At 45.6% G+C, this 18,876-nt stretch overlaps 1 protein-coding gene across 1 annotated transcript in view; it reads right to left on the bottom strand.

Moving 5' to 3' along the window:
* Positions 1–14,220: 14,220 nt before the first annotated feature.
* CCBE1 (collagen and calcium binding EGF domains 1) overlaps positions 14,221–18,876 on the bottom strand; it is a 167,861-nt gene continuing 163,205 nt past the window's right edge. Inside the window, exons 9-11 of the mRNA XM_048502595.1 lie at positions 18,537–18,572; positions 16,555–16,590; positions 14,221–15,638 (exon numbers count right to left, since the gene is read on the bottom strand). Of these exons, the coding sequence (XP_048358552.1) occupies positions 15,405–15,638; positions 16,555–16,590; positions 18,537–18,572 (306 nt within the window). The 3' untranslated portion in view covers positions 14,221–15,404. The remainder of the gene's footprint in view (positions 15,639–16,554; positions 16,591–18,536; positions 18,573–18,876) is intronic.

Genomic DNA, 18,876 nt, shown 5'->3' on the forward strand with positions numbered 1-18,876 from the left:
CTCGGAGCTCTCTCAGCCCCACCTACCTCACAGGGTGTTTGTTGTGAGGGGGGAAGGGCAAGGAGATTGTAAGCCCCTTTGAGTCTCCTGCTGGAGAGAAAGGGGGGATATAAATCCAAACTCTTCTTCTTCTTCTTCTTCTGGTAGTCCGGTAGCATCCTTGGGCCTTGCTCCCTTGATGAAAAAAAATGTTCACTTTGGACTTCCAACATTTCAGCTCTGTTCTCAAAATCCCAACCACTATCCCCAAATTCTGGCTTCAGCACACTCAAAAACGACTTCAAGAAGTCTGGCTTTATTCAAGAAGGGGGTGGACGCAAAAACCAGACCACTGGGCCAGAAGTTTAAAAAAAACCAAAATGCACAAACAAGGTTGTTTTTCTCCATTCAGCTGCCAACCTGACTCATCTTCCTTTGGTGTTTTCATCCCTCCTGGAGAGGAGAGCTGTGCCCAGAACTGAACAATGGAATCGCCAACACGTTCCTTTCAGGCTTAACCCAAAGAAACAGCTGACTGTATCTTCTTTCTGCTGTTTATCTGTTTCTAATAGACAACTAGTTCCTGGTTTATGATTAAAAAAACAACCCAGACATGAGAGCAATCATCTCTCTGGAGTCCTCCTACACATTCCTACAAAAACTGACACCGTTTCACCCTCCGACCTCTCCCCGAACTGCTGTTAGCTATTTGTGCATCAAGGACAGGAAAACATATTCAGGTTTTATAGGATACAAAATCAGTGGTGGGATCCAAACATTTTAATAACAGGTTCCAATGGTGGTGGGATTCAAACAGTGGCGCCGCCGCACACACGCACCTCCAGTCCCTATTGGGCAGGGAGGTTGCTTTAGTAACCCCTTCTCGGCACTCAGAAAAAAATAGTAACCACTTCTAGAGAAGTGGTGAGAACTGGTTGGATCCCACCTCTGCTCAAAATGATAAAGATTAGATTGTGGGATTAGGAATGGTCAAAATTTGTTCTGCACCCATTTTCACTTGTAACGCATGGGCTGCATGAAGACATTATGACAAAGAGAGATATATCCTTGACGGGCACCAGTAGTGTATGCAGCCAAAGGTGTTCTCTTCTTCCCCTCATGGCTAACCTGACATGCTCCTACTTTGGGAACCCTTGAGTCAATCCAAAGACATGCACCCAGGCCAACTGGAGCTTGGATCTCCCCTCCCGCCACAAACCAGGATTCTAATCTCAGCTTATCATTCCTGTTTTGGGCGGTTAGAGTAGCAAACTGCACTTTGTTCAGGCTCCTGAATTCAGACTTTGTTCAATTGGCTCAGCAACAGAGGTTCAATTGGAAGCGCCTTGGCTCAGCAACAGAGGTTCAACAACAGAGACTGCTGATCTAGATACAGACTAATCCAGTTAGTTAGTTAGTTACGGCCCTGCCTGTTGTAATGTATGTGTGGGAGGGGTTGGGCTGGGCGACCATCTGTTCAAACAATTAAACCATGATCTTGGGTTTCAAGACCCTGAGGCTGTCAGTGTGTCATAAAGGTCTGTGGTGTGCATGATGCGCACACAGCAGGAAACTCTTTTCTATAGGTCAAAGATGGATGAGCTTCCTGATAGCCCGACCTAGCTTGTTCTCATCAATCTGGAAGCTAAGCAGGGTCAGCCTTGGACATATTTGCACGGGAGACCGCCAAAGGAAATTCAGGTCACCATCTCTGCTCATCTCTTGCCCTGAGACCTCCATGTTCCTGGAGTCACTGAGTCAGTTGAGAATGGTCAGCACACAATTATGGTGATGATGTCACAGTAAACATCTGCCATGATGTCTGAGTGTGGCTACTAATTCTGGATCCAAAGCTAGGCTGGAAGAGGACACTGAACACTGGCCCTGTCCACCAGTTCTGCCCAGCAAAAGTGCCCCCACCGCGGTTAATAATCACTCCTCCACCCATCACCACCACAGTCAAGTTAAGCTGGGCTGGGTTTCTGGGCCTGCAGAAGTGACTCATCTGTCCAGTATGGAGCAGTGGTTAAGAATGGTGAGCTCTAATCTGAACCAGGTTTGTTTCCCTACTCCTCCATGTGAAGCCTGCTGGGTGATCTTGGGCTACAGTTCTCTCAGAACTCTCTCAGCCCTACCAACCTCACAAAGTGTCTGTTGTGGAGAGAGGAAGGGAAAGGAGCTTGTAAGACACTTTGAGACTCAAAGGTGGAGAAGTAGGATTGCCAGCCTCCAGGTGGTGACTGGAGATCTCCTGCTATTCCAAATGATCTCCAAGTGAAAGAGATCACTTACCCTGGAGAAAAAGGCCACTTTGGAAGGTGAACTCTATGGCATTATACCTCATCAGTCCCTCCCCCCCTCCCCCAGGCTGCACCCCAAAATCCCTAGATAGTTCTCAACCTGCAGTTGGCAGCCCAGATGATCAGTCTGGGCCTGGTGCAGCCTCCATGATTCTCTCTTTTGCCCTCCCTGTCTGATGTCTCCTGGACTCTTCTGAAGGACCTTAAGAACATAATAACATAAGAAAGAGCCAGCTGGATCAGACCAGAGTCCATCTAGTCCAGCACTCTGCTACTCACAGTGGCCCACCAGGTGCCTTTGGGAGCTCACATGCAGGATGTGAAAGCAATGGCCTTCTGCTGCCGCTGCTACTCCCGAGCACCTGGTCTGCTAAGGCCTTTGCAATCTCAGATCAAGGAGGATCAAGATTGGTAGCCAGAGATCAACTTCTCCTCTGTAAATCTGTCCAAGCCCTTTTTAAAGCTATCCAGGCTAGTGGCCATCACGACCTCCTGTGGCAGCATAGTCCAAACACCAATCACGTGTTGCGTGAAGAAGCGTTTCCTTTTATTAGTCCTAATTCTTCCCCCCAGCATTTTCAATGGATGCCCCCCTTCTGCCATGAAGAGGTAGAGAAAAGTCAGGATTTGCTCTTGGCTTTAGGGAAACAGATGCAAGTCGGTTCAGAAGGTTTATTTTCCGTGCAGCCGAAATGAGAGGCTGCCAAGTCCAGAGAGACAAGAAAGTTTTTGTTTATGCCAAGCAGTTGGTGCATGACTGTGACCTCCAAGCCCAGGATGAGCTCCAAAGAATGGTGACTAGTCCAAGGTCACCCAGCAGAAATGAAGGAGTGCAGAAACGCATCTGGTTCACCAGATAAGACTCTGTCACTCATGTGGAGGAGTGGGGAATCAAACCTGGTTCTCCAGATTAGAACCCACCTGTTCTTAACCACAACACCGCATAAGAAGAGCCCTGTTGGATCAGACCAATAGTTTATCTAGTCCAACATCTTGTCTCACACAGTGGCCAACCATTTGGTTATCATTCCCAATTAATGAAAATGCTGAGGGGAAGAATTAGGACTAATAAAAGGAAACACTTCTTCATACAACCTGTGATTGGTGTTTGGAATATGCTGCCACAGGAGGTGGTGAGGGCCACTAACCTGGATAGCTTTAAAAAGGGCTTGGACAGATTTATGGAGGAGAAGTCGATCTATGGCTACCAATCTTGATCCTCTTTGATCTGAGATTGCAAATGCCTTAGCAGACCAGGTGCTCAGGAGCAGCAGCAGCAGAAGGCCCTTGCTTTCACATCCTGCATGTGAGCTCCCAAAGGCACCTGGTGGGCCACTGCGAGTAGCAGAGTGTTGGACTAGGTGGACTCTGGTCTGATCCAGCTGGCTTGCTCTTATGTTCTTTTGTTCTTAACGCTGTGTTGGCCATCCAGCTGGTAAGGAGTCATCTGAAGCGCCGTATCCTCTCCTGCTCCATTCGCAACTGCCCAACATTGACTCAGGCCAGCGGCTCATCAAGGTCAGCATTGTCTACTCTGACAGGCAGCATCTCTCCAGGGTCTTGGGGAGAGGTCCTTCACACCATCTCTTGCCTAATCATTTTAACTGGACATGCCAAGGATTTAATCCTCAACATTCAAGCAAGCTCTGGGAAGCGCCTTGGCTCAGCAACAGAGGTTCAACAGCAGAGACTGCTGATCTAGATACAGCCTAATCCGGTTAGTTAGTTACGGTCCTGCCTGTTTTAATGTATGTGAGGCTGGATCCAAGGGGAGGGGTTGGGCTGGGTGACCATCTGATTCCTTTCCAGACAGAACTGAGTTCCTCCTTGAGGCTATCCTATCTGCAGGCAAGAATTGGTCCAGAAGATGCCATTAAGATCTTTTGAAGCTAAATATTTGGCTATGACCTCGGGACAGAAAATGGACCCTTGCGGTCTTGACAGTTAATGAGACGTGGCAGAAATCTGCAAAGAGTTTTCACATGGCTTGGGAAGCAACGGAGGAGAAGCCACGCTGTTCGCAGAACGCTTTCCAGCTGTTGTTTGCTTTTTAAATAACCTAGATCTAATTCAGTGCGTACAACGTCGGCGCTGCGAGCCCTTTGAAAGGCAAATCACCAACACATGTTCCTCTCCACCACTAGGCACAGGACATCTGTATAGAGTGCAGTGCCCCGAGAGAGTTTCACTGTCAATGAAAGGGCAGAGCAGGGGTGGACTGACAAGAGAAAATGGCCGTGGAAAAGCCAAGCCAAGCCGAGGAGTACCTGAGGCGTTACAAGCCAGCACTGTAGGGTCACTCAACTCAGCCATGCCAACAAAGGACACTGGCTCACCCATTGCTTCCACCAGTGGCGTAGGAAGTTAAGAGCTCGTGTATCTAATCTGGAGGAACTGGGTTTGATTCCCAGCTCTGCCGCTTGAGTTGTGGAGGCTTATCTGGGGAATTCAGATTAGCCTGTACACTCCCACACACGCCAGCTGGGTGACCTTGGGCTAGTCACAGCTTCTCGGAGCTCTCTCAGCCCCACCTACCTCACAGGGTGTTTGTTGTGAGGGGGGAAGGGCAAGGAGATTGTAAGCCCCTTTGAGTCTCCTGCAGGAGAGAAAAAGGGGATATAAATCCTCCTCCTCCTCCTCCTCCTCCTCCTCTTCCTCCTCCTCCTCCTCTTCTTCTTCTTCTGCAAACTGAGTATTTATTGTGCACATTACAATGGAACCATGTGTCCCCCATCACCCTGGATATTTGAGTATGTTGGTTCAGTCTTATGGGCTGGAATCCCTGCTCTTTAGTTCTGCTTGTTTGTAAGAGCTGTAGATTGCCTGGGTTCCTTTGACCTGAAATCACTTGCTCCCAGCTCTGTATCTTCTTGCTAATCAATGGTTGCTTTGAACATAGCTGTCTCTGCTGTGTAAACCTAATAACAGGAAACTGAGTGTGTGTCCTATTCCTGATCTGCAGGCAATTACACAAAATGGGGGCAGTGCAGAAGGAGGTCAGCTGATCATCATTGCCTGGTCATCATTGCCACAGAGCCAACTGAGTTGCCAAAGCTTCTCTTGGCTTGCTCCTTACTACTGGGTGCCCTCTATGGCAGCAGCCCATTCCCTGTAAGTTCAATGGTCAATCCATCTCCAGGACACAGTCTGCTATTGGAGCAAAACAGAGAATGAACAGAGATGATTACTGAAAGAGGATGAGAGTTATACAACAAAGAAGAGTTTGGATTTATACCCCGCTTTTCTCAACCATAAGAAGTCTCAAAGCGGCTTACAAACTCCTTCCCTTCCTCTCCTTAAAACAGATACCTTGTGAGGTAGGCAGGACTGAGAGAGTTCTGAGAAAACTGTGACTACTAGACCAAAATCACCCAACAGGCTTCACGTGGAAGAGTGGTGAAACAAACCCGTTTCTCCACATGAGAGTCCACCACTCTTAACCACCAAACCACGTTGTCCTAGGAAGAAGTCAAACTTTGCCAGTGCTTCACTCCCAACAGATTTGTGAGTGTTTGTTATTTCTCTTTGGCCTTGCAGAAATAAGTTGATGTCTCATTCCCTGTGAAGTCTGCTGATCTTCAATAGGAACTATTATTGAATTGTTGAAGGCGTTCACTCCCAGAATCAACTTGCTGTTGCAGGTTTTCCAGGCTGTATGGCTGTGGTCTGGTCTAGGAGCTAAAACCACCAGATCACGGCCACTAGAAAACTCAAAACAGCCAACTATTGTTTTTGTGGTTTAAAATTACTTACCAGAACCATGCAATTTGAATGAACCCCATGGATCCTACAGATTTGAATAGCCACGATATGGTCCAAGGACAGAACATCTTGTTCAAAGAGTAGCCCTTTGTGTACCTAAAGCAGGCCTGCAAATGTGTGACCTGCCAAACAAAACAGTGGCAGATGGTGCACTTATTTCTGAGATGGGGCTGGGTGCTTCACTGTGGGGTTTCCCCTCCCATGGCTCTTCATTTGAAAATGAGCCTTCTGCTGTGAGGCTTCCTTTTCCCCACCGGCATTTTGCCCACCCCTTGATTTCTGCTCACCTCCTCTGGGGGATTGCAAAACCCAGAAGACGGGTTACACTTTCAAATTGGATGATTAGCTTTGCAGGGAAAAGGAAACTTTAAGGAAAGGTTGCATTTTGCCAGCATTTAAAAATGACGCAGCTTGTCTGATCTGCAGCGTGGCGGCTTTGGGAGACGCTAAAAAAATGCATAAATGAAATCTACAGTGAAGGAAAGTTATGCTTGCTGCAAGGAAGAGCACAGGTGCATAAATCACCAGTCTCCATCTAGTCTACCTGGATTTCAATGAATGTCTTGTTCAGGTTGCCTACCTGGGACAGTATAAGCTGGAGAGCCTGGTGCCGGGCAAGACACAAGACAGGGCTGTCGGGCGGCATTCGGCTCAGTCAGTCTGTAGTAGTGGTATGACAGGACCATGATCTAAGAGGCTTGGGTTCAGATGTCCACTCTGCCCTGAGACTAGATGGACGGCCTGGGGGCCAGTTACTAGTGAGTTGTTCATATGCTTGTGTTTGCAACCTGTAATAGGAACATGTGAGTTTTGTTGAATGAAACTGAGGCCCTTTCCGCACACACAAAATAATGCGTTTTCAAACCACTTTCACAACTGTTTGCAAGTGGATTTTGCCATTCCGCACAGCTTCAAAGAGCACTGAAAGCCGTTTGAGAGTGCTTTATTCTGCATGTGCGGAATGAGCCTGAAAGATCATTTGTTTATAAGAGTTTCATAGACAGTACTTTGGTACTTACAACCCTTCGGTGCAGAATTCCTTTTGGTTTGTTAATGTCCAGAATAATGGTGGCGGGAGATCTCCTGGGATTACATTTGATCTCCGAGTGGCAGAAATCAGTTCACCTGGAGAAAATGACTGCTTGGACAGGTACAGTCTGTGGCATTAAAGTCACTCCCCTCCCCAAACCCCACTCCCCAATCTAGAGTTGGAAACCCTGCCCATCACCATCTTCGCTTTCTACCCTATCCGTCCTTTAAAAGTATAAGAAAATAAGCTGGAAAGATACAAGCAAGGCGATACATATATTAAGAAAAATATTCTTTTTTAATTGCAAATACACTGTATAATCACATTCACTTTTATACTCTCTCTAGTACATATAATTCTTATAAATAACTGTATGCTGTTATAGCTTTCTAAATGTGCACAAAGGGACAGAGCCATGAGGCTTTGGGGGGGAAATAAAAAGGGAAGGAGACAACATTATGGGAAGCATCGCCGTTAACCTCCCACGGCTCATTTACCATGAAATATGATCTGAAAAGTGAGAGAGGGCCGTCTATGGGCTATTGCTGTGCTGTTGCTACAGATTCACTCAATTCAACCAGGAACGCAGAGAAGAGATTCCTGGTAAATTGCCTGTGTCATTCCGGACTGTCTGAGACAGGGATTGCACCAAGATCTCAAAAGCTAAGTTTAAGGCCACATAATATTATTTCTCCCTTTTTTTGTTTGTTGGTTCACACCAAATGGGAAATCTTTAAGCAAAAGGTTTGTATTTATCATGTTTGTATTTAAGTTTCTTATTCTGCCTCCCTCCACCATCACAAAAACATTTTTCTTTTTTGCATTTCTCTCTCTCTCTGTTGCTACACACACACACATATACATGTACACACACACACACACACACACATATGCAAAAAGAAAAAGGTTTGTGTATGTATACACCCACACACACTTTTCAATCTTTTAAACGTCATTACATTTAAAGGAATTGGACTTCTTTTACTAATAATGTTATGTTGACATAACGTTGCACATTCAGTATTGGGCTTCATTTAGCACATTTTAGTAAATATGTATTTTAGAGTTAAAACACTTTAAAATAAGTAAAAACGTACTTTTTGTAATGACAACACCAACAGGCGATGCAGATTGCCCAGTTATATCCATTTTGTTGTATAATGAAATAACAGTAGACACAATCAAGTCAAAGTGTATATGTAATAATGTCATCCTAATGGGGCTGCCAGCTCTGAGATGCAGAATTTCAATCCACTCACACAATTGTCTGCAAGTGGATTTTGCTATTCTGTACAGTAAAATCCAGCTGCAAAGTGCATTGAGAGTGGATTGAAAGTGCATTATTCTGCGTGTGCCCAAGGGGCCTGAGTGTGGAAATACCTGGATATTTGGGGAGGGGGGTTGAATCTGGGGAGGGGCTTCAGCAGGGTATAATCCCATAGAGTCTACCTTTCAAAGTAGGGGATTTTCTCCAGGGAAACTGATCTCTGTTGCCTGTAAATCAATCATAATAGGAGGAGATCTTTAGGCTCCACCTGGAAACTGGCAACCCTACATCCTATGCACAGTCACACCCTTCTCAGAGCCTGACAACATTTTATATTTTCCTTGGAGACATCCCCAAGTCAGGCCACCAAGAGACGGTGAGCTGCAGGTACGGAAGGGATGCTGGCATCATGAACGGTATGAACATTAAAGTGCATAAACACAGTGAAAACAAGTGCAATAAGCCATACAAATGCACTCTATGTGCCAAATATTCTCAGGGACAAAGCTCTTAGTTGTTGGAGTTCTTAGTTGTTAAAGTGTCAGTATTCGCAGGCAATACTTCCGGTTTCTCGCAACAATGTCTTCTCATTTAGTATTAACAGTGATCCCTTATATCTTTGATATTTTCAAGACAAAGTTCTTAGTAATTGTATGGCTTATTGCACTTGTTTTCACTGTGTTTATGCACTTTAATGTTTGCAACGCACTTTTTAGCACATAAAGTGGTTGATGCAACGCGTTTGTGTAATTTGACTCAATTTGAACGTTGCATCTGTTGATTGACTGATATCATGAACAGTATGACATCACTTCTAGGTTTCCCCCAGAAGTGATGTCATGCTGCATGTGATGCTGGTGATTGTACCTTTCCTCTATTTGCCCTTCTGGGTGCTGCCAATCTTGATCCTCCTTGATCTCAGATTGCAAATGCCTTAGCAGACCAGGTGCTCAGGAGCAGCAGCAGCAGCAGCAGCAGCAGCAGCAGCAGCAGCAGCAGCAGAAGGCCATTGCTTTCACATCCTGCAGGTGAGCTCCCAGGCACCTGGTGGGCCATTGCGAGTAGCAGAGTGCTGGACTAGATGGACTCTGGTCTGATCCAGCAGGCTCTTTCTTATGTTCTTATGCTGCATGTATAGTGGAGCCATACTGTACATTTCCACAAGAGGGCAAACGGTGCTCCACTGGGGTGCTTTCAAGAAGAATATTAGGTTATTATACCCCACTTTCCTCTACCTTAAGAAGCATCACTGTGGCTTCCAATCACATGTCCTTTCTCTCTCCACAACAGGCTCCTTGTGAGGTAGGTGGGGCCGAGAGAACTGTGACTGGCCCAAGGTCACCCACCAGAAGGCTTCATATGGAGCAGGGGTAGGGAACCTGCGGCTCTCCAGATGTTCAGGAACTACAATTCCCATCAGCCTCTGTCAGCATGGCCAATTGGCCATGCTGGTAGGGGCTGATGGGAATTGTAGTTCCTGAACATCTGGAGAGCCACAGGTTCCCTACCCCTGATATGGAGGAATCGAACCTGGTTAGCCAGATTAAAACCCACCACTCTTAACGGCTACACCACACTGGCCAGGTTGAGACCGTGGTGCCGGAGAAGGTTTCAGCACCCAGTCCAAATGGGTCTTGCATGTGCTTGGGAACCACAAACTTCAGAACACGCCTTTCCCCTTGGGGGCATCTCCAGGGAGAGGAGAATGTGTAATTAGGCCTAGGTCCGTTCATTTCAGTAGATTTAGGAGGGTGTAGCTCCGCTTAGGGTCGCTCTGTAACTCACCCCCATTGAAACCACCAGTGCTTATATTTACTTAACTTTTGCTGGACTGTCCTAATGCTATTTCTCCATGTTTTTTGTTTGTTTATTTTTTTGATAATTTCTGTGTGTCTCTTTTGCACCCTAATAAGTTGTGTAGGGCTAACCTAATCGATCTTGAGTGTAGGAATTATAGCTCATTCCCAGACTACTGAGATCAATCCCTCTGGAAAAAGTGGATGCTTTGGAGCACAGGTGTCAAATTCACGGCCCTCCAGATGTTATGGACTACAGTTCCCATCATCCCATGCCAGCTGGCAGGGGATGATGGGAACTGTAGTCCATAACATCTGGAGGGCCGCGAGTTTGACACCTGTGCTTTGGAGGGTGGATTCCGTGTCACTGCACCCCACTGAGGTCCCGGTCTTCCCCAGGGCCCTTTCCCCATGGGCCAATTAAACCAGGATAACACCGGTAAAAAACCCTGGTTTGGGGGAGGAAACTTTGCACGGATCCCTCTCCTAACGCAGATCTGCTCCAGGTTTCTCCCCCCAAACCAGGTTATTCAAGAATTGCGATTTTTGCGATTCTTTTAACGTGCCTCACAGCTGTGGCTGAGCGAACGGCTGCGACTGCGAGGCGCATTATGCAGCTGCATCCCCCCCCCCCCGGCTCCCACCTGCAGAGCCATGCAGGCACTGCTGGCTCCAGCAGGGCTCTGGGGGAGCCGGTGTGCCTACCTGAATAGCGTCTTGGTGCAAAGGGGCGTGCCCTGGACGATGCACTGGCTGTCAATGGGACAGCTAGCCATACAAATGTCCCGGGGCTGTGCCAGGCTCAATTATCCCGGCTGCAACCCGGTATATATTTGCTGTGCGGAAAGGGCCCAGGGGCCATCCTCAAATTCTCAGAACTGTCCCAACGTGGATCTGGCAATTCTACTGGGGTGCAGGAAGTTAAGCAAGTTCCCCATCTAGGAGGGGCTGCTGCCCAAGAGGGGAGAGTCAGTGACAGTAGACCCTCCCTGCATAGAATGGGAGTGCAGCCATTGCAGATGAACCATGCAGGAGCAGCGGGGGTGGGTATTATTGAAAGAACTGGCCCCTTTGTGGCTTTGTTCTGTAGCCAGATGACGTCAACTAGATGGATTGCGTCATGTGAATTAGGCTCTGCTGAAAGTTGGAGAGAATTTCCCAAAGTTTCAAGAGTGATTTGAATATCCCATGAGCCTTGCAGCCCTCAAATGCGTACTTATGGGGTGGGGCGGAGGACAGCTTCCAGACATATTGTGTCTGATGTGGGCTGGCCATCGTCGCTCTGCCATGCTCACTAGATTGGAACTGTTGCTAGTATTCAAATAGTTGCAGCTGTTCTTTGACTTGAAGACCTTGGAATGGGTGTGGTAGGAATACTGCCCATGGCCCTGCCTAGTTTTTAACTTTTGACACACATATCAGAAATTGGATTAGATTGACTTTTATCACAGAGTAGAAGGTTGGTTGAACGTTGGCTTCATTCCTGCATAACTTCAGGGCCAATTGGCGCATTCCATTTTTTTTCCCAGATAAAAACACACTTCGTCCGCATACCAAAACAGGACGTTGTTGGCTGGGGGATTCTCATTAAGTTGCACTGTTGTGGTTTAGGCTTTTCTTGATTACTGGGAATAGGTCTATCTCTAGGTTTTGTTTGGCTGTGCTGCCCAAAGCATTGCATGAGAATTGATATCCCCAGCTGTTGGGGTCTTGTATCCATCAGAGCGAGCGAGAAAAAATAATTTACTTTTTGCAGTTTGAATTTGGAGACTGAGAAAACTGAGAGCTTTCCCACTGGAGACGGTTCTGTGGTTGCCACAGCAAACAGCTTTTCAGCAATATGATGTAGGATTAGATGTTTTGCTGCCTGGGTGCAGAAGTATACTTGTTTCTGCCCATGAATGTGTACATTATGCACCGTTGTTGCTTCCAACTTATGGTGACCCTATGAATTAATTATCCCCAAAAATGTCCTATCATTAACAGTCATGCTCAGATCTTGCAAACTAAGGACCTTTGCTTGCTTTATAGAGTCAATCCATCTCTTGTTGGGTCTTTCTGCTTTCCTGCTGCCTTCAATTTTTCCAAGCATTATTGTCTTTTTCAGTTCTTGTCTTTTCATGATAGCCTCCATATAATCATTTTAGCTTCTAGGGGCAGTTCAGGCTTTATTTCAGTGGTTCTCAACCTGGGGGTCGTGACCCCCTTGGGGGTGAAACGACCCTTTCACAGGGGTCGCCTAAGACTCTCTGCATTAGTGTTTTCCATCTGTAAAATGGATAAATGTTAGGGTTGGGAGTCACCCCAACATGAGGAACTGTATTAAAGGGTCGCGGCATGAGGAAGGCTGAGAACCACTGCTTTATTTGATCTACACACCTATTATTCTGCTCAGGACTCTCCCTCATCCAAAGAAACTAAATTAGAAATGGGTCCTGTATTCCTTCATTCCAAGCACACTGCATTCCATACTGCACTGGTACCTCTTGGGCAGAGGCATATAAAATGGTGCCAAGCACTGAAATGGAGTCCTTCCCTCAAATCTGACAGATCTTCCTCACCTTGGAAGACCAAATCTGTGGCATTCCTTTGTGGGCAGACCTCTCTTCAAGAACTGGTTGCCCATTGTTAAAAAGAACTGGTAGACCTGGGCTCTGCAGAGGCCAGGTCTACCCATTCTTTTCAACCATGTGTAGACGAGTTCTTTGGAAAGCTAGTTTAATCACCGTTAAGAAGAACTGGTAGACCTGGCCTCTGCAGTAGCCTACCCATTGCTTCTTAATGGTGGGTAGACCAGTTCTACAAGCTGGAGATGGAGACTGGTGGGGGCACCGAGGTGCTATGGCTTCCTACTTTGCAAAGGAATGGCCTAGGCGCCCCTAGGCAAGTAGTGCCCACGGCTCATGCCCTGGCTTATCCTACTCTAAATACGCCAGTGCAGTTGGGGGAAATTTGGGCAACCCCTTCCTTTCCCATTCAGTCAATTATCAGCATTTTAGAGCTGACTCTCATAAACTCTCAGAAGTACCAACCTGGTCAGATCTCAGAAGCTAAGCCGGGTGAGCACCTGAATGGGAAACTACCAAAGAAGGCCAGGCTAGGGATGCAGAAGCAAGCCATGGCAAACAACTCCTGAACATCTCTTGTCTTGGAAGCCCCATCAGGAGTCAACATAAATAAGCTGCAACTTGATGGCACTTAACACCCCCACACATTGATTCTATATGTGGTAGGAGAATTCTTACACATTGCGGCAGATAAGTCAATCGCAAGGATCTCTGTGTGGGAACCATAATGCTTGCACGTTCACAGCTTACAAAATGGAAACAATGCATAGCATAACTAGAAATGGCAACCTAGGCACGTACAGTTTGATTGTGAAAACCAACACCTGGCCAGTTAAAATGTTGAGTTCAATTTTTTTTCCTGAGCAATAGAGAAAGGCCCCCTTTGTTATCGATTTGCAGCAACAAATCAGATTGTAAAAGTTGGAAGTGTCTGTGCTTAAGGGTCTACCTTAATTTTTTTTTTTAATCTATGACTGAATCCATGTGAAAATACAGATTTAGATTTAGCGCTAGTTCTTATTCAAAAATTTACACCTGGGTTGGGCTCACTGTCCATGAATATCTCTGTAAGGAAGGGAAAGGAGGAACTCTGGACAATAAAATATATATATACCTTTATACAATATCAGTGCATTTCTAAAATACTGTGTTAACAGGGCAACCTGCCAAGCACTCAAGCAGCTGTACTAAAACTTAAGCCAGTTTACGGGGCATATGACCATAGCAGGTTACAAAAATGACGGTGGAGCTCCGCTGCCTGAATCAAAGTTGGCCTCTGCTGGTGTTATACCTGTACCTGAACACGTAACGTCAGAGGCGTAAATGGCCCAGAGTGCGAACTCTGTGTTTTCTGCCCCCCCACCACGGTGCCCTGCCCTCTGCCCCCCCTTACCTTAGTTCAGCCTGGAAAAGCGGCATGTTCCCGTCAGCCTGGTGGGAACTACACTTCCAATTAGACCCTGGGGCTCACAAGGTCTCCTGGGAAATGTAGTTTCCACCAGGCCATTTTCAGCCTGAAGGGAGCAGGCCGCTTCTCCAGCCTGCACTGTTTCACTAAGGTAAGTGTGTGTGTGTGTGTGTGGGGGGGGGGGGTAACACCACGGGGAGGCAGGGGGGCCTCTGGGAGGCGATTTTCCGATCCCCTAGGCACACTCCCGATGCAACGTGCGCCCCCCGTCCCCTGATAGCTCCGCCTCTGCGTAACGTCCAATTTCCAGCACTAAACGCCCAAGAGTACTGGGGAAAGAAAGAGAAGGAACTGCATGGTATTGTTCTTCCAGAGGCTGAACAAGCCAGTGGAAAACAGAATGTCTTCTGGAATGTAGACAACTTCAGAAGATGCTAAAGAATAGCAGAATGTCCTCACTGCAGAAGATCTGTTTGGAAAACGAGAGGTTGTGTGTGTTTGAAAGCACTCATAGATACCTTCAAACAGTCCTCCTGCTGGAGAGTCAGCAGATCAAGGTGAGGGGTTGATGGTCCACAGGCAAGTGGCGGCTCAGAATATGCGCCAGCACTGGTCCCTTGATGAGCTGCACCGTCAGCAGGCTCATGTGATAGAGTGAGAGCTGGACCATAGCAACTCTTCAGATTGCAGTGAGGGAACCAAATTTTTGAATGCTCTCCGATTAAAAAAAATACTTCCAACATGTTAGAAAAACTAGCATGGTTTGAAGAAGGCTAGAATACAACATTTGTTTTCCTGATATGCTAGATTTCTAGATGCAAGGCTTTGTACAAAAATGCAAGGGAACATCCAAACGTTCTGAAGTTGTGTATCCCAGAAACAGATGTATGAAGGGAATTTGTTAATTGTGTAGCTTGGGTCTTCATTTGACCACACCTGCAATGCTTATGGAACGAAATAACCAGATTTGAGTGCGGGAGTACCTTAGAAACCAACAAGATATTCAGGCACTGTGCCAAAGGGAGCTTCGTCTCTCAAAAGCTTTTACCCCCAAAAAACTGTTGATTTCTAAAGTGCTAATGGATTCAAACCAAGTTCTTCTATTGCAGTCCAACATAGCTAACCTCTGAAACTAGGGAAAGGAATGTGGTCATCACAATAGATATACATAAACTTATTTTTCTATCTTCTATTGACTTCCATCCATGTAAACTGGGATATGTGCAAGTACGCTGGCTTAAGTGACTTGTGGATTGCAACCTTATGTTTATTCTTTCTCCAGTCGCCAGTTCTGTCTAATGTTGGCTTTCTCTTCGTGTCCTGGAGTTCCTTGACGTAGTCCTTTCCTTGAAGTCTTCTCCAGATCCCAGATCCACCACGTCCTGATAGTTCGGAAATTCCTGAGGTAGTGGGAACTCTTCTGCCGACGAATGAGTCCTGTGCCCAAACACCCTCTCTTGCAGCTCAGCAATGTCGTTTCTGATGTCTGCCATCATCAGCAACAAGAAGTCAAAGGAACCTGGTGGCCCCTACAAAACGGTCCAAGTGTAAGAATCACATTACTAGTCCTTCATGTTCAACAGGCCTTTCACTTTTCAAAGCACTTTTCCTCAAAGCACTACAGAGGCATGCAAGAACAACTCGGTTTAAAGGCCTGAAATAAAAGTATCCTGACTCGGACCCTCAACTTAATGCAAACTTCAAATGAGACACAACGCTGTGTGTCCCACTTTTCTCTCTTCACAACTGAATGACTTGATGCAGCATCAACAAGGTTTCTGAAAAGAAGACTCTAAAAAAGAGCAGCTGGTTCTTTATGGCGTTCACTTCTGCCTGCTAAGTAATTTCAGCAATAGCATCAAGGAAAAATAAAGCATGGATTTGTCTGTAGCAACACACACACACACACCCACACACACACACACACCCACACACACACACACACACACACACACACACCCCACACACACCCCAATTTGGAGCTCCACAAATGCTTCAAGGCAGAAGCTTGTTGTGATAGAAACAGGAAAGGGATGGAGTGTAGAATCATAGAGTTGGAAGAGACCCTGAGGGCCATCAAGTCCAACCCCTGAAATGTATGAACACACTATTAAAGCAAAACTGTATTATTACTATTACTATTACTATTACTATTACTATTACTATTACTATTACTATTACTATTACTATTACTATTACTATTACTATTATTATTATTATTATTACTGTGGTCCCCCCACCCCGTGAAACACAAGGGTGTATTATTGTAGTTCCCCCAGTGAAACACAAGGGGGCCTTGAGGGCGGACACCAATAAAAACATGATTATTAATTTAACTGAGACTTGACAATAAACATGCAGTACCATGTTATGGGTTATGGTATCTGGCTACAGCAGTTTCCGCCTGTTCTTTCTTAACAGATTGAAATTAAATATGGTACTTACTGGGGACCCTTTTTCACCCGGCGCACCTCTCTCACCCTGCAACAAACATAATTCTGTTAAACTTGCATGGATTAAAACGGAATTACAACATGTAGACTCATTCCACACAGAAACTCTTGTTTGTGCACATCAAGGACCTCTAGCATTTGGGTCATGGTTTTTGCATATGCCAGTCTCTCTAGGAAGCATCTCTCATTCTCACTAAGCAAAAACAGTGCGCTGCTGATCAGTTCCTTTGTTCAGCCAAATCCCACAGCCAGTGTGTTTCTGCCAAAAGTGAGACTTAAGCACAAGTGAAGGAAGTTAGTGATATTCAGTTCAATGGGACTTATTTCCCGGAAATGAACTGAGCATCACAGCCTGAATTTTGTTTACTGTTTAATTAACTTTCAAATCGGTACTAGAATTTGTGTCCATTTTGCAAGCCTTCAGGTCACCAAATCAGGCACTGAAGATATTTTAAGAAAGGGAAGGAAGCCTTAAATAACCTAAAAGTATCAGAACTAGAAGCGGATGTAATTAAAAATAGCCATCAGATACATTAATTCTAATTTCGGAATGTTAATCTGCAGAAGAACAAGTTTCAAACTCAGTTGCACCTCAAAGACTGACAAGATTTCCAGGGAATAAGCTTTTAAGAGTCAAAGCTGTCTTAGTCAAATTCTGACTTTGATCTAATGAAGAGAGCTTTGACGCTTGGAAATTTCATTGATCTTTGAAATGCTATAGTTTTATGCTTCAACAGCAAAGATTTAAGCTGAAAACGTTTCCAAATGATGTAAGAAATAGATAGTAAAAAAGGCATCTAAAGGCATAGTGTGGAAACTTCTTCTATTGATGTTTTTGAGAAGGAACGTATGAAGGGAATTTGTTAATTGTGTAGCTTGGGTCTTCATTTGACTGTTCTAGTCAAGCTCTGGATCAGTGCAGTAAAATGTCACTGTAGTGCTCCACAGTTGATGGGTTGGGGTTGTGGATTTATTTTAATTTTACAACAGGATTTGGTGGTCTGAGGACTCACAGGATATAAGAGGGGACATTCATTCTGCATGCCACCATTACCAACTCAGCCCAAAGAAGAGAAGAAGAAGAGTTTTGGATTTATATCCCACCTTTCTCTCCTGTACGGAGACTCAAGGTGGCTTCCAAGCTTCTTTCCTTTCCTCTCCCCACAACAGACACTTTGTGAGGTAGGTGGGGCTGAGAGAGTTCCAAAGAACTGTGACTAGCCCAAGGTCACCCAGCAGGAATGAAGGAGTGTGGAAACACACACCTGGTTCACCAGATAAGCCTCTGCCACTCAAGAGAAGGAGTGGGGAATCAAACCCGGTTCTCCAGATTAGAATCCACCTGCTCTTAACCGCTACACCACGCTGGGGAGCAGCTCAGTCAGCAAAGCCATTTCCTAGTGCCAGGAGGTCAGAGCAGGCTGTGAAGTGTGCTTGACTTACATAAGGGTGCTTCAGACTCCTTCACACCTGCCCAAAAATACGCTCCCACTTTCAATTTATTTATCATTCAAAGTATTATTAGCTGCCTTTTTTTCCTATGGAGCTCAAAATGGCTTACAATATTAATAAAACGTATATATTTTAAAAACCCTCTTAAAATTACAATTTAGAACTGCTTTGATCGGATGCAGTCCTAAATGTCTCCAGCTGCTTCCTAAAGGTAAAAATTGAGGGGTCCAGACACACCTTTCTGGGGAGGGTTTTTTTCATAATTGTGGGGGTTGCCACAGAAAAGGCTGTTCCTTGTGTACTCAAAGCACTTTAATGATCATTTGCAAGTGGATTTTGCTGTCTCACATAGTAAGATCCAGTTGCAAAGTACATGACCCAATGTGTGCGAAAGCATCCCTCCCCGGTCTGAGCAATGACGGAACCCTATTTGCTATCCAGTACAACAGACTGCCTTTACTTTGGCCCTGCTCTTAACCACTACGCCACACTGGGAGGAGAAAATAAGATTAATTCGCTGACCTTTGCCCCATCTCTCCCTGGTGCCCCTGGAGGGCCCTGTAAAACAGAAACAGAGTTCTCAAAAAAAATGCAATGGTATAAGCAACATGAAATACACACACACACACACACAGAGTCTTATTATTTATTTATTTAGGGCAGCTCACACACATGATTTAAAACAGTCATAAAATCAACCCAATATCACATATATATAAATAACCTTTCAACTATGAATCTCAATGCTGGCATAAGCCCAGGTGTCCATCAGGACTTTTTCATAGCCTATGATAAATTAAAAGCTCCGTCTCATTCGTCTTTCTAGTCCAGCCATTCTCAACCAGGCTTCCGTGGTACCCTG

Source organism: Sphaerodactylus townsendi, linkage group LG07, assembly GCF_021028975.2.
Source record: "Sphaerodactylus townsendi isolate TG3544 linkage group LG07, MPM_Stown_v2.3, whole genome shotgun sequence".
NCBI lineage: Eukaryota > Metazoa > Chordata > Lepidosauria > Squamata > Sphaerodactylidae > Sphaerodactylus > Sphaerodactylus townsendi.